This window comes from Piliocolobus tephrosceles, chromosome 9 (assembly GCF_002776525.5).
Source record: "Piliocolobus tephrosceles isolate RC106 chromosome 9, ASM277652v3, whole genome shotgun sequence".
Taxonomy (NCBI): domain Eukaryota; kingdom Metazoa; phylum Chordata; class Mammalia; order Primates; family Cercopithecidae; genus Piliocolobus; species Piliocolobus tephrosceles.
Genome location: NC_045442.1, coordinates 104,438,283 through 104,455,123, shown reverse-complemented (window position 1 = coordinate 104,455,123; position 16,841 = coordinate 104,438,283). Strand labels below are relative to the sequence as shown.

General features: G+C 35.4%; 1 protein-coding gene across 4 annotated transcripts in view; it reads right to left on the bottom strand.

Moving 5' to 3' along the window:
* Positions 1-16,841, bottom strand: part of ANKRD26 (ankyrin repeat domain 26) — a 95,560-nt gene that overhangs the window by 23,990 nt on the left and 54,729 nt on the right. For all 4 annotated transcript variants that reach the window (XM_023194634.2, XM_023194635.2, XM_023194636.2 and 1 more), the window contains 9 exons: positions 15,400-15,433; positions 14,668-14,809; positions 11,205-11,418; positions 9,929-10,112; positions 9,244-9,381; positions 6,854-7,810; positions 4,946-5,098; positions 930-1,000; positions 426-519 (listed from right to left, as the gene is read on the bottom strand). In XM_023194634.2, coding sequence (XP_023050402.2) covers positions 426-519; positions 930-1,000; positions 4,946-5,098; positions 6,854-7,810; positions 9,244-9,381; positions 9,929-10,112; positions 11,205-11,418; positions 14,668-14,809; positions 15,400-15,433 — 1,987 coding nt within the window. The remainder of the gene's footprint in view (positions 1-425; positions 520-929; positions 1,001-4,945; positions 5,099-6,853; positions 7,811-9,243; positions 9,382-9,928; positions 10,113-11,204; positions 11,419-14,667; positions 14,810-15,399; positions 15,434-16,841) is intronic.

The following is a 16,841-nucleotide window of genomic DNA, read 5'->3' as shown; positions in this document are numbered from 1 at the left end:
ATGTAACCCCATCTATCAGCTGAGGAACATCTGAAAATTTGAAATTCAAAATGTTCCAAACTCTGAAACTCTGAGTGTGGACAGGATGCCACAAATGGAAAATTCCATACTTAACCTCATGTGACATATCACAGTGAAAACATGGTCAAAACTTTGTTCCATGTATAAAATTATTTTAAAAATATTACATAATTTCAGGCTACATATATAAGGTATACATGAAACACAAATTAATTTCATGTTTAGATTTGGGTCCTGTCTCCAAGATATCTCATTATGTACGTACAAATATTCCAAAATAAAAAAAAAATCCAAAATGTGAAACACTTCTAGTCTCAAGTACTTTAAATAAGGGATACTCCACTTGTCTTACTAAAGCAATAAAATTCCTTTTCACTATGACAGAACTTAAAAGGTTAACTTACCAAATTTGCATTTAACAGGTTTTTCTGAAGCTCCTCAATTTTGTCCATTTGCTTTTTGATTGTAACTTTTAACTTGGCATTATCTTTTTCAAGCCTGCAATGTATATTTTAGAATAATTATTCTCACAGATAAATTTTTAAAATACTGTGTAATTTCTTAGCAAACACCTGAAGGTATAATTACATAAATGCTTAAAGATTTCAAAAGTAGGTGATTTGGTAACTCTATCATTTTTCTACTTGTGGTTTGTGGATAATGCACAAAATTCTAGGATAATATAAAAAAAGTACATTTCAAAATTGCTTAATGCTGAAATTTTTCCTTGACTTCACACAGATGTACCTATGATCATAGCTGATATAATTCTCATACTACTTATTTGTTCTATAAATAACTGCTTATTTGCTCTATAAATACTCTCATACTGCTTATTTGCTCTATAAATAACTGCTTATTTGCTCTATAAATAATCATGTTTTTGTGTGTGCTGTTTTAAATTTTACTTTTGCTTGTGATGTTGCATCTTCTCAGCACATCTGACAGCTTCTGTATGTTGATCCTGTGCTTCTTGCAACTAAAACAAAGAATAAAAAAAGAACAACACTTTACTAATAATCTAGCACAAATCTGCTCACCACCTCTTTTTGTAACTAAACTGTATTGGAACACAGTCACATTCCTTTAATATGCATAGTTTATGGCTACTTTTGTGCTGTGGCCATAGAGCTGATTTGTTGCAGCAGGTATCCATGGCTCCCAAAGTCTAAAATAATACTATCTGGCCCTCTACAGAAAAGTTTATCAACCTGCGTTCTACAACTAAAACACATTATTCTTGTTTTCAAACTATATTTTATCAGATAAATACTCAAATTTACAAACTTGGTAAAATGGAGAAACACAGGAAATTACCTTACGGTAAGCATTTATATTTTTGCATTCCAAGCACCACCACGTCAACTATAATTTTAATATTTATAGATGTGAATGACCATGGCGATGCCAGTGATTATAAAAATTAACATGATGACATGTTAGTTGACAACTAGATGTTTCATGAAACTGAGAGGCAGTATCCACACAGAAGCTAGAACGGCTGGGTGGGAATCCCAGCTCCGCCAGTTACCAGCTGTGTGACCTTGAGCAAATTAAGGATCAGTGTCTCAGTTTCTTCATCGGTAAAACAGAAATAGCGACAGTAATAGTATCTATTTCACTGGGATGGTAAGAAGATTCAGTCAAAGAATATGCACATGAAGTACTTAGATGAGTACATGGCATATAGTGAGCTATATATAACATTTGCTGTTTTTGTGATTTTTACTGTATTTTGTGTTCTAATAAAAATATATATTTTAGGCAGCTGGCATGCCAATTGAAGTGGTCTCCTATAGCTACACTGAATCATTCTTCACACCACTGGAAGTGAAAGCAAATGGGGAGCATGAGGCCCAGAATACACCCCTAGTACTTCACAGAACTTTCGCCAATTCCACTAGCCAACAGCACTTTAAACAATTATAGATTACTTTGTCTCTGCTATCCTCAGTGGACGATGACCACATTGTAAACAGCACCTCCTGGAATGAGTAGTACATAACTTACATGGCCATCAGAGCACTGGACTAAAAACACTGGACTCTACTGCAAAACAAGGTTCCTAAATCAAGTCATTCCCAACAAGTATCTATGCTGAGCTGCTTTAGCAAGCACTCTGATGAGCTTAAGGCTAAGGTTATGTCACATGGCATATCAGAAAAGCTGCAGCCGGAGCTCTTTGGCTGGTAAAGTGGTATGAATCTATGAATCCCAGCTCTGGCTACATAATAAAGAAATGTAAATTTAGATTTTTTTCATAGTGAGAAAAACATGAGCATTTGATTGAATAAGTTTCCTTTATTAGATTAAGTGGTTTCCAGTTATATTTAATTACTTAAAATATATTTAGAATAACCACCTATGTTAGCCATGGGCTTATAAAAAAAAATAATAAAAATAGAATAAAAGCTTTATTGTACCAATGTCTCAAAGAAGAAATTCTTAGTATAATATAAAGTAATTTTAACCTAACAATTGCTAAGCTAAAATATTTTCAATTTATACAAGGATATGTGACAGGCATATCAGATATTATTCACCTCGTAGGCAAATTTATAATTAGGTAAGTTTCTCCCTCATGAAAAAAATAAAATTGAAGTTAAATTAAGGGCAAATTGTTCTACACAGACTAGATAAAAAATGCTAAAATGTGAGGTCAATGAGAGCCAGAACAGTCAGAGAAAGCTTCCCAAAGGAGAGGGAATTGTGTGCCAGGTCTGAAGGAATGAGGCTAGACAAATACAAACTGCAAAGACAGGAAGAACAGCAGGAGTAAAGCAGAGAGATGGTGAAAGCAGCCCGATTAACCCTGAGGATAAAATCCAGTGGCAGGAGAATAAAAACATGTCTTATAAATGAATGTTCATCGCAGCATTATTTACAGTAGCCAAAAAGTAGAAACAAACTAGAGGCCCATCCACTGACGAATGGATAACTGGTATAGCCATACAATAGATTATTATTCAACAATAAAAAGAAATGAAGTACTGATATGTGCTGCAACACAGATGAACCCCAGAAACATGCTAAGTAAAAGAAGCCACTCATAAAAGACTGCATATTGTATGACTCTATTTATATGAAATGTTCAGAACAGACAAATTTAAGGAAACAAAAAGTAGATGGTGATTACCTAGGACTGGAGAAGGTGCAGGGACACGGACAGGGATGGTAGTGATGGCTAAGGGATGTGGGGTTTCTTTTCAGAGTGATAACAATGTTCTAAAATTGACTGTGGTGATGGTTACACAACTCTGTAAATAATCTAAGAGACACTGAATTTTACACCTTAAATGAGTGAACTGTATGGTATGTAAATTATATCTCAATGTTGTTTTTTAAAAATCCAACAGAGGGATCTAGATAATTTTCTTAATTCTCTACTTTAGATATACATACTATACATAATCTAAATATTTCTATGTTTTTATAATATATTTTAAATGAAAGGAAAATGAAGGAAATGCCTATTTTAAATAGTTTATAAATTAACCTAAAATATTTGCATTTTGGAGAAAAGTTAATGGCCTTTCTGTACAAATTAATTTGAAATCCATAAAATAAATCAACACAGATTCTGTATCCATTCACAAAAGTGAAAATAAGAAATAAGACAATTTTCTGGAACATTCCATTAAACATTATCCTCTAACTTAATCTGGCTTGCTTCACCATGACAATAGAAAAATCACTAAAAAATACCATTTAACAGGAAAAAAACTCTCTCAACTTCCATGAGGAATGATGTATAATTCTCAACTTTCGTAAGGGTAAATATTATTTTTTTAAATGTGCAATTATAAGAAAAAATGGCAGAATGAAAGTCAGAGTTTAATAAACAAGATAGGTGCGGTGGCTCACATCTGTAATAACAGCACTTGGGAGGCTCAGGCAGGTGGAACACGTGCGGTCAGGAATTCGAGACCAGCCTGGCCAACATGGTGAAACCCTGTCTCTATTAAAAATACAAAAATTAGGCCAGGCATGGTGGCTCACTCTTGTAATCCCAGCACTTTGGGAGGCCAAGGAGGGTGGATCACCTGAGGTTAGGAGTTTGAGATCAACCTGGCCAACATCGCAAAACCCTATTTCTACTGTAAATACAAAAATTAGCCAGGCCTGGTGGTGGGCGCCTGTAATCCCAGCTACTTGGGAGGCTGAGGCAGGAGAATCACTTGAACCCAGGAGGCGGAGGTTGCAATGAGCCAAGATCATGCCACTGCACTCCAGCCTGGGCTACAGAGTGAGACTCTGTTGCAAAAAAAAAAAATTAGCTGGGCATGCTGGCACACACCTGTAATGCCAGCTACTCAGAAGGCTGAGGCAGGAGAATCGCTTGAACCCGGGAGGTGGAGGTTGCAGTGAGCTGAGACAGTGCCACTGTACTCTAGCCTGGGCAACAGAGTGAGACTGTCTCAAAAAAAAAAAAAAAGAAGAAGCAAGTGTATTATAAAGATAATAAAATCTAGGCCGGGCGCGGTGGCTCACGCCTGTAATCCCAGCACATTGGAAGGCTGAGGCAGGTGGATCACGAGGTCAGCAGATGGAGATCATCCTGGCTAACATGGTCAAACCTCGACTGTACTAAAAAAACAAAAAACAAACAAACAAAAAAATTAACCAGGCGTGGTGGCAGGCGCCTGTAGTCCGAGCTACTCAGGAGGCTGAGGCAGGAGAATGGTGTGAACCTGGGAGGTGGGGCTTGCAGTGAACTGACATCGTGCCACCGTGCCACCATGCCACCGTGCTCCAGCCTGGGCGATAAAGCGAGACTCCATCTCAAAGAAAAAAAAAGTTAATAAAATTTAAATTAATTATAATGAAAGTACAAAAGAAGGTTACCTACTAAATTAGTATGATAAAACACTATATATTTAACCAGTTATAGATTAACTGTTGACATGTTAAATTTCATACATACTTGATTTCTGATTTGACCTAATTTCTTCTTTAAATCCTGTGTCTCATCTTCTAAATTAATACGATAACGTGATGTAACCTCCAGTGAAGCCTCTGACATAGATTGTTTTTTTAGGGTATCAGCTAGTTCTTGTTGAAGTTGTCTCACAACAACCTGATAAGACATTTTTGTTACTGATTTTATAAATCACCTTATTATTATGTAAAAAAATAAATTGTTAATAATATTTAACTATGACATATACAATTTAAAAAATTACCATATACATTGATTCACCTTCTTGTCCTCATATGTACACATTCCTGTTTATTACTGAATTCAGTTAAGGACACAGGTGTTATCTTCCTGCCAATTAGGTATGACGTTACTTAGACAACAGATGCAGCCCATTATTCATTCATTTCCCCCCCCCCACCCCCCACAATGAATTTACAATACTTAACAACCTACTGAAGTCTCGAAATAGTTATGTGAGTGGAACTGGTAGTGATTAATTGTACCCTATCAAACATTTTTGCTCTTTTTTATTAGAACATCAAATCAACTTCAGAGCTCCTCACATATTCAATTGCTTGCTCAAATTATTCCAAAAGATTCCTATCTCAGAATACAGGTAAATTCCAATGGCCTTAGAGGCCCTAGGTAACCTGGCCTCCACCTGCCTCCCTGACCTCAGCTGCTATGATTCTCCCCTACTCACTCCATTCTTGCTGCCTGTGAATCCTGCCACCACTCATTAGTGTGAAAATGGTGGTCCAATACCAAACTAATAAATCACAAATCGCTACACTTATCTTTGTACTAAACAAAGTTACACCCAAATGATAGTCACTGGGCATTGAAATGAAAATTATGAGCAAATTATTTGCTCATAATATATTCAAAGTAAATTATAAATACCAGTGGGAAGATTAAATCAAATATGGTTGCTAAAGTGCACATTTGTCCCAAATTATGGTTTAATAAAAAGTACATGCTTTAAAGAATTGAGAGATCATAACAATATGTAATTTGAGACTGAAATATTTTTAGACAATTCAAATTGACAAGAATAAAAATAAAATTACATCGGCTGGGCACGGTGGTTCAAGCCTGTAATCCCGGCACTTTGGGAGGCCAAGACGGGCGGATCACGAAGTCGGGAGATCGAGACCATCCTGGCTAACATGGTGAAACCCCCGTCTCTACTAAAAAATACAAAAAAATAGCCAGGCGCGGTGGTGGGCGCCTGTAGTCCCAGCTACCCAGGAGGCTGAGGCAGGAGAATGGCGTAAACCCGGGAGGCGGAGCTTGCAGTGAGCTGAGATCCGGCCACTGCACTCCAGCCTGGGCAACAGAGCAAGACTCTGTCTCAAAAAAAAAAAAAGAAAAATAAAAAATAAAAAAAAATAAAATTATACTAACTGAAATACATAAAAAGCTACTGACAGAAAAGTATTAAGAGATACAGCAATATACTTCAGTTTATCTGGGAAATCTGGAATTAACTGTCAAAATAACACACTTAATTGAATCTTAATTTCAAAATACTCATTTCAGGTATGAGCATTTCCATTTATCTGTTTCATGGTGGCAGATAAATGAAAATGTTCTTAAGATGGGGCAACATAAAGACATTAAAATTTTATCTTCAGCAGTAAAAGACTACATTATTCACATCAGTTTACTATTCATACAAGTCTATTAACAATTCATAACTTAAAACTCAAAATTTCATAGATGATACAATGTCTTTACTCAAAGTAAAGCATTTCTCAGTTCTTTTATTTGCTGAAAACAAGGGATGTTTCTAAACTGATAGCGTAAATAAGCTTATCTATTTATTTTTATAGTTAACTACATAACCATATATTATTTTAAATTTTCTTTCGGGAGGTTTGAAAAATATTTATCTTTCTTGATACTTACTTCTCTTTCTGCCTTTTCATTTTCATATTGATACTGTCTTTCTTTTAAGTGATTACATTCACTGATTAACTCCTTATTTCTTTCTTCTAGCAGAAGACTTTGCTTTTCGCTCTCAGCTTGAAGTTTTTGCAAAATAGCATGAAATTGGTCTTGAATATTAATCACTGTCTTCTCTTTATTGTCAGCCTTGTTGTGGGCATCATCCAGTTGTTGTCGAAGCAGCATATTCTCACTTTGTAGTTGAGACAATCTCTCCTCTACAGACTCCTGCTTTCCAATGTATTTATTCACTTTAACTTGTTCATTTTGATACTTTTGTTCCATTTCCTTCATTTGACACTGGGTTTGGCTTAGGTCCTTTTGTACCCGTTCTAAACCCAAAGTCTTTTCTCTGAGGGCATCTCTTGTGTGATGGAGCTCAATTTCTAGGTTATTGAGTTTACTTTCAGTTTTAAATAGTTGCTGAGAAAGAATCTCATTGTTATCTTTTAGGTTAGACGCATCAAAATTCATTTTGTCCTGTAAACGAGACCACTCATCTCTTGCTCTCTGGAAAGCAAGTTCTAGGTCTCTTTTTGATGTCTCACTTTGATCACGATCATGTATAGCAGCAGCCAATCTAGAACGGTATGATTCAACTTCTGCTTCCAGTCTTTCCTTGCTTTGCTTTTCATTCTCCAGTTTAGAATTTAGCATTGCATTCTCAGCTGTCAGAACACTAAGCCGTCCATTATACTGGGATATTGTTTGTGTTAATGTTTCCTCATTCTGCTTTATAGTCTTCTGAAGGTCTTCATTCTTTTCTTTTACAATTCCAAGGTCCTCAAAACATTTCTTTTCTTTTTCCTGGTTTTGATTTTTTATTGTGTCTATTTCTAGTCTTAGCATAGCAATTTCTTCCTGCAACATGCTATTTTTATGCAATAGGTCTTTTTCTTCTTCACGATTATGAGAATTCTAAGTAAAACAAAGGAAACTTTGAGTTAGCACCCAAGAAAATGACATATCATGATTTCCTCTGAAATTAAAGAAATAAGCTGTACATTTTACAATAAAGGGTTGCAACAAGTACATATCCAATTGAAAAAAAAAAAAGTTGGATCAAAACTCAAACCTTATAGAGTATTAACTTCCCAAAGTTCAAAAATTTATTTGAAGACAATTAATCCATAAAAGTAAAAAAGAAATCACTAGAAAATTTTTAAGAATCTCAGAATTGGAAAGGCCTTTCCCTGAAGTACAACAAATTCAAAAGCATAAAAGATTAATAATTTGATCACATTAAAAAATTGGGTTTATATTCTGATATCTAATCCATACACCAACCCATAGTAAGAGCCTTGGCTCTGCATATATCTGGACAGACGAAATTTCCCGAAGTTTTTCAAGTTTCTTTTTTCTGAGAATATTCTATATTCTACTTTTCTCACATCTTTATAGTCAGTTATAACAATTATGTTTATTGATGAATAATAAATCTAGGCATTGTACTAAGCACTTCTACTATATCAATGGACTCATTTAGTATCACGATTTTGAAAAGGAAAAGTTAAAAAAAATATAAGCAGCTGTATGATTTTCCTTGGGGCTTCTGACTCTATTTGTAGTCTTCTTTCACTAAATCAGTTATTTCTGTGGTATAAATACTTAAATACAAAAGAAGACTTTTATTTCACAACACTGATGGTAAATAGGACAAAATCTGTAGAGCTCCTCTTAGAAAATCATGAGATGATTTGTTGTCACAATAACTTTTGTTTCCTCTTCATAATGTTTGAAACCGTAATAATGTGAAACAGGGAGAAATATGCCAAACTGTTTTACTAGGAACAAAATACTTATTACTAAATTATCACTAAGTATGTATCATGGCATATCATTGTTTCAAAAGCTCTTTGTACCAAAATAAGATACTACTTGCAGCACACTATTACTCTTCTCAAAAGTGAGAAGATTAATATCCAAAATATGGTCACTGAACTGGCTGTACTTTTCCTCCCTTCCTGTGGGTAGAAGTAATAAACTAACCTCTCCATTAATATATCAAGGTGATGAAATCACTTCCAAAAACTCAAGCATCTATTGTTAGTAGCAAGGGTTTTGAGATTGTGGAAAGACCATCAATTCCTATGGAAGATATTAAAAGCTTCTCCTTTGGATGAGGCCATTCTGAATGTCGTTACTTGACTGCTGCAGACAAGTGGAGCTGAATTAAGAACATCACTTTATCCAATGGACCAAAAACACTACCACCACCCCCAAGATATACATATATGGCTTAAAAATCCTCAATACTTTCCAAGATGCATATATAGTTGGTTTTTAAAATATATACACATACAAATACATATACACACATATTTGAAAATGACTAAAGGAAATAGAAATACCTCAGAATTCATTTTCCTTTGAGTCATTTCAATCTCCTTTTGTTTGGAAAGGTGATTGGTCAGAATTCCATCTTGTAACATTCTGGCATTCTGTTCTCGAGAAAGTTGCCTCTGAGTGTCATTTCGCTCTTGTACGACCTAAAGATATATTAAGTTTTGGGTCTATTAGCATTTTTTAAAAGTCTAAAAGGTTAATCAAGAGCAGAATTTTAAAACAAAAAAAACTTATAAAAAGGAAATAGCATATTAAAATGCAGGAACCTTTATTACTCAAGAATTACTCAAATTTTCACATAAATGTCAGCTAAATTCATCAAAGAGCAAAAACGGTTCTTAAATACAGGCAAATAAAGAATTGTGAAATACAATGTCAAACATTTTACTAGTTTCATCATAATTTTAGAGATATTTAGCCTGTATTTTAACATTAAATGCCTAAATTAACATTTATGTTAGTGATTAAACTCAACTTATTCTCCATTCCTTCATTCAGAAAACAGAGACTGGGCATCTATTAGGTGCCAAGATTTATCATGAATAATTTTAGTTATAAAGGTCATAGGTCAGCTTAAGATGAGATAACATTTTTGTTTTAAGCCTAGATAATATATATTAAATCAAAAGGATAAGTAATAGGGATGAAATAAAGTTAAAAATATAAAATTTTTATCCAAAATTAATTTACCTGATTCAAATTACTTTTTACAGTCCTCAATTCCATCTCCAGTGTTTGGAGACTCAGTTCAAGCTGTTGTTTCACTTCAACTTCTTTCCTATATTGCTCTTCTTTCCTTCTTAACTGTTCCCTAATTTTTTCATACAACATATCAGCATTTCTTCTCTTCTCTTCTTCTTGGTTTAAGCTAAATCTGCAGTTAAATATGCTTATCTTAAAATCTGTATTGTTACAAAATAAAAAGTTCACTGTGTGATCTGCTGCTTCATATGTTGGTTTATTACCCTAATACAATTTCTATGTTCTTGAATATCTTTCCTTTCTAGTTCTCCGATTTTTAATTTCTCACTTCAGTCTTTTCCAAAGGACATATATACTTGAAAGGCAGTGATGAAAGAACATTCTGTTAACTGGTAGGTTTCTGTTACAAGTACCTCTGGTAAATATTATGGAAAAGGATATTGGAAATGATTCAATAAAGATGCAAGTTGAAAATTTCTTTTTGGCGGGTGCCAGTGGTTCATGCCTGTAATCCTATCACTTTGGGAGGCTGAGGAGGGCAGATCACTTGAAGTCAGGAGTTCGAGACCAGCCTGGCCAACAGGGTGAAACCACATCTCTATTAAAGATATAAAAAATTAGCCAGGTGCAGTGGCATGCGCCTGTAATCCCAGCTACTCAGGAGGCTGAGGCAAGAGAACTCGGGAGGCCGATGTTGCAGTGAGCCAAAATCCCACCACTGCACTCCAGCCTGGGCAACACAGCAAGACTCCATTTCAAAAAAAAAAAAAAAAAACTTTAGGTTGAAAAAATGGGCATCTCATTCTCTTATTAATTGAAACATAAATTAACATAAACTTTCTTGAGAACAATTTAAAAATCTGGATCAAAGACCTTTTTAAAAAAATTCCTATAAACAATTCTATATTGAAGAATTTATTCAAAGTAAATAATTAGAAATATAGAAAAAGATTTATAAAAAGGTATTTCTTCCAGCATTAACTATAATACAAAAAAATTGTAAACCCAAAACTTATTCTATTAAATAAATAATGAGACTTCCGTATGACAAACTTCTACATAGCCATTAAAGTGATTTAAAAGAATATGTATTTAGTAGAAGTACATAGTTAAGAACTAGTTATATTATTTCCAAGAATTTCACACTCCACAAGACTAAGTTTTCTTCCCTGCTAAGCCCCAGAAGGTAAGTCAGCAATTACAAGAATTCTATATATTTTTAGTACAAATAGTTAAACATTTCTTTAAAACTAGGCTATCATACCTCAAAGAGCACAGTTCTCGTTCCCATTCAACTTTCTGATGCTCTAACTGTGATTTTATTTCTTTTGTTTCAGATAGCTCCTTTTGTAGTACATTAACCTTATCTTCCATTTTTTTAATTTTTACTGTAAGTAGTTCACAGTGATTTTTTTTAAGTTCTAATAATCTTTCACACGAAAGAGCTGCATCCTGAATTTTCAATAGGCTAACAGAATCTGTATCAGGGAGAAAACAAGACAGAAATATATGAGTACTTTTCGCATATAACACACTATACACTGTAACTCATTAAGACACTGACCAATACTGAGGGCCTACAATGTGAAAGACATTAAACTAAGCTCTGCAGATAAAACAGACAAGACCTCTGCACTTGCTTAGCTTAAAGTATAGTGAAGAAACAAAGACAAAAAAAGTCACAATTATGAATTCAGATAGATGCTGTAAGGAAACAGAGCTCTATGACCACAAAAGATAATGTGATCTATACTGGGCCCAGGTAAGATTTCCCTGAAGGAGAGGTGGCTACACTGAGAAATGAAGGACGAGAAGCAGCAGTTGAGCAAAGGGGGAAGAAAAGCATGCAGCCAGTCTGCGGCATGTGCTGAGCCTCTACTGCAGTCTGCTTCAAGTACTAACTTTCCTTCTTTCCTGAAATGACCAAAGACAAAACAGACAAAATACATGAAACAATGAGTTTCAAGACAGTGGACTCAGGCAATGAACACAACAATCCCTGACAGACAAGAAACAAAGGAAGTGGCTGGGCATGGTGGGTCACCCCTGTAATCGCAGCACTTTAGGAGGCGAGGTGAGCAGATCATCTGAGGCTAGGGGTTCCAGACCTGTCTAGCCAACATAGTAAAACCCTGTCTCTACTGAAAATACGAAAATTAGCAGGGCATGGTGGCAGGTGCCTGTAATCACAGCTACTTGGGAGGCTAAGGCAGGAAAATTGCTTGAACCCAGGAGGCAGAGGTTGCAGTGAGCTGAGATCGCACCACTGTACTCCAGCCTGGGTGACAGAGTGAGACTCTGTCTCAAAAAAAAAAAAAAAAAAAGAAAAGAAAAGAAACAAAGGAAGTAAGTCTTACGGTCTTATGAATGCCCAGAGCCTGGCCTTCAGAGTTTCCAGGCCATGATGTGGGGAGGAAAAACTGACATAAAGTCCAGCAAACTCCCTGAGTTGAAGTGATGAAGCTGAGAGTCTGGTAAATGCAAAGTAGACAGAGATCACAGGACACTAGAGAGGAATGAGAGATACAGAGAAAGAACTCTGGAGATCTGCAGAGATCCCCTCTTGGGTATTGAGCAGTGTAATGAACAGTGCATGTATGCCAGGAAACTACCTGAAACCAAAGAAAAAACCACCTAAAAAAAGACAGGAAATCCTGCCTGGTGCTTCCACAGCACCGGGAAGAGTGTTCATTCCCACAGTCAGGCTGGAAAAACTCATACTTCTCAAGACAACGAATAATCAGAAAGGTATTGCCTCAGGAGTGGGGAATTAGCCCAAATCATAAAAGCAAGATAGGAAAAAGTCAAGCTGTTTATATGGAATTCAACTGCACCCCAAAATAAAGCTCAAGAAGATAAGTGGAGGCATGGAAGATATTTTTTTAAAAACCAAATTGCACTTGTAGAGATGCAAATTACAATGTCAAAGATGAAAACTAAATCAGATGAAAATAAACACAGATGAACCATCACAAAAGAAAAGATTCATAACTTTGAGACACCAATGAACTATGGAAAAAAATCCAAGCAGCTAATATATAAGCCCCCAAAGAGGGAGGAAGAGAGACAGAAAAAAAAAAATGTGAAGAAAAATTGGCCAAAACTTTCTAAACTTAATAAATTAACTATAATCCCACAGATTCAGAAAGGATATGGCTAGGAGAGAAAAAAATGAAAGTCTACTATTATCATTATACTGTATACCACAACTATAACAAAATTATACCATATATGATGTGGTATGACATTATATGAAGGTAGGCTGTGATAAGTTCAAGTCATGTACTATAAATCCTAAAGCAACCACTAAGATAGCAAAACAAAGAGTCATAGCTTATAAGCCAAAAAACAAAAAACCAAAAACCTGAGATAAAACTCAGGAGCATCTGTAGATCAACGGAACACAATAGAGTTGAGAAATAGACCCACACATATGCAGTCAACTTACTTTTGACAAAGGCACAATGGCAAATGCAGTAGGAAAAGGCTAGCCTTTCTGACGTACGATGCTGGAACAATTGCATGTCCATATCCAAAAAGATGAACTTGAATCCATACTTCAATCCATACAAAAATAGGAACTCAAAATGGATCACAGACCTAAATATAAGACCCAAAACTGGCTGGGCACAGTGGCTCATGCCCGTAATCCCAGCACTCTGGGAGGCCGAGGTGGGCGGATCACTTGAGGTCGGGAGTTTGAGACCAGCCTGGCCAACATGATGAAATCCCGCCTCTATTAAAAATACAAAAAAGCCGGCAGGGCATGGTGGGTGGCTCACACCTGTAATCCCAGCACTTTGGGAGACCAAGGCGGGCGGATCATGAGGTCAGGAAATCAAGAACATCCTGGCTAACACGGTGAAACCCTGTCTCTACTAAAAATACAAAAAATTTGCCAGGCCTGGTGGCGGGTGCCTGTAGTTTCAGCTACTTGGGAGGTTGAGGCAGGAGAATAGCGTGAACCCAGGAGGCAGAGCTTGAAGTGAGCGGAGATCGTGCCACTGCACTCCAGCCTGGGTGACAGAACGAGACTCCATCCCAAAAAATAAAAAAACAAACCAACACAAAAAACAAACAAAAAAATACAAAAAAAAAAAAAACCCAAAAAAACAAACAAAAAAAGCTGGGTATGGTGGCACATGCCTATAACCCCAGTTACTCAGGAGGCTGAGACAGAAGAATCGTTTGAACCTGGGAGGTGGAGGTTGCAGTTACAGTGCACTCCAGCCTGAGTGACAGAGTGAGATTTTGTCCCAAAGAAAGACCTAAAGCTATAAAACTTCTAGAAAAAAAGCATAGGAGGAAATCTTTGTGACCCTGTGTTAAGCAAAGACTTCTTAAATGTGATACAAAAAGCAAAATCCATAATTAAACAGATAAATTGGACTTAATCAAAATTAAAAACTTCTGCTCTTCAAAAGATACCATTAAGAGAATGAAAAGTCAACAAAACAATTAAAAAATAAAATTAAAAAAAAAGAGAGGATGAAAAGTCAAGCCACAAACTGGGAGAAAAAAATCCCTGCAAAAAACATAGCTAACAAAAGAATAATATCAAGAATATATTATATAAAGATCTCTTCAGCTTTGCACAGTGGCAGCATCGTAGCCACCAATTAAACACAGCATAATGTATGCTAAGTGTGCATACATTTCACTCTATTACTTTACATACATTACAGTGGGATACATAAAAAGGCCTTAAATTTCTGCAATAGGCCTACCTTTATACTCCATTCCAAGTTGTTCAATGAGCAACATAAAATTCTTGTAACTAGAGTGAGGCAGCTCACAATCCTCTGAGGCTGTTTCAGATGACTGAGTTAAGTCATCAACATCATCCATAGACTGTATTTGGTTTTTGACCTATGGGGTTGAAATAAATAACACTGTTTCAAAATGTCCCCAAAATATTTATAGCACATACAGAAGCGGTAATTATCCATCTTTCTATATGAGCAAAAACACAGGTATTTCTTTAAAAGAACTGATTTTTGTTAAAAGGATATATTATCAACAGTTAGTGCTTCTTAATCAGTTTTTCAAAGTAAATGTCTTTACAACAAAAGATTCTCTGTATTTTTTTTCATTTCTTCTTTTTTTTTTTTTTGACATCGGGTCTTGCTCTATCATTCAGGCTGGAGTGTAGCATTGTGATCATAGCTCACTGCAGCTTCAAACTCCCGGGCTCAACCAATCCTCTCACCTCAGCCTCACAAGTAGCTGGGACTACAGGCATGCTCACTATGCCTGGTTAATTTTTTCTTAATTTTTGTAGAGACAGGGCTCTCACTATGTTACCTAGGCTGGTCTCAAATTCCTGAAGTTAAGCAATCCTCCTGCTTTAGCCTTCCAAAGTGCTGGGATTACAGGTGTGAGCCACTGTGCCCAGCCCACTTTATATTTTATAATGTATTTTTTAAACAATAATTTTGATAATTTATTTTTTACAGTACCTTGTTCTTTTCATTAGATGTTTTCTTACTAGGCCTAAAAAAAAAAAAAAAAAAAAAACTTTCAGGCAAATAATAAATATGTAAAATGCAAGGAATATCTAAAATTATTGTTTTTTTAAATAAAAGCTCTGCATTTGTAATTTATTTATTACCCTATTCATAAAGTTCACAGGAATATTTTTTACAGGTAATATAAAAGATAATAACTTTCTACAAGGGGTATTGAACTATAAACAGAAAAAGTAAAAGTAAGTGACAAGAAAAATATACTAATATCATAACAAACAAATTTAGATCAAACTTCCTGACAGTCAAAGCAAAAGGAAAACACAGTGTTACATTAATCAATAGAAAGAAATATACCAGGTTTTTTTTGCTATTGACCTTTTCAATAAAAACAAGCTTTTACTGGCACTAAAACCTATTTGGAATATATTACTTAACACCTTTACATGACGGAAACCCTTTTTGAATGACGATATTAGCTTTTTTCAGGACTCACAATGCAGGTACTATGCATTATTCTAAGCACTGTACATATGTTAAACTCATTTTAATCATAACAATAATTCTGTGAGGTTGATAAAATATTAGGTATTTTATAAAGGAAGAAACTAGGCACAGAAAAGCCAAGTAATTTGCCTAAGCACATATAGCTGGTCAGTAGCAGACCCAAAATTCAAACCCAAAAATTCTAGCTCCAAAACATATTTTGCTGTGCTGTGAAAGTAATATTTATTTTCAAGTGTTTTTAAGTGATATGATAGCAGATGAATCTATATTTTCATTCTATTTCTGGTTATAATTATAAATAATAATTTTTTAATCTTGTAAATATTTTTAAAATAAAAAGACCTTATATCTAGCCAATTTGGAAACCTACTTTCAATAAGCTCAACATTTATTTTTTCTAAAGAAATTCATCAACGTTCATTCATTCATCTACTCAACTCTTTATTCATGCATTCAAAAATCCTTATTGAAGCTGGGCATGGTGGCTCTCGCCTATAATCCCAGCACTTTGTGAGGCCAAGGTGGGCAGATCACTTGAGGTCCGTTCAAGACCAGCCTGGCCAACATGGCAAAACCCTGTCTCTACTAAAAATACAAAAAATAGCCAGGCATGGTGGTGTGCACCTGTAGTCCCAGCTACTTGGGAGGCTGAGGCATGAGAATTGCTTGAAAGCAAGAGACGGAGGTTGCAGTGAGCTGAGATCACGTCACTGCACTCCAGCCTGGGCAACAGAGCAAGACTCTGACAAAAAAAAAAAAAAAAAACAACCCTTATTGAGCATACAATACATGTCAATGACACTATTAGACACTATTAGTATAAGGTAACATGGTTTTTAATATTTTAGAACTTTATAATCTAAGTTTGTGACAGACTGTCAATAGTTTAATTTTCTACTGTACATAAACAAAATCCTCCCCTTCTCCCC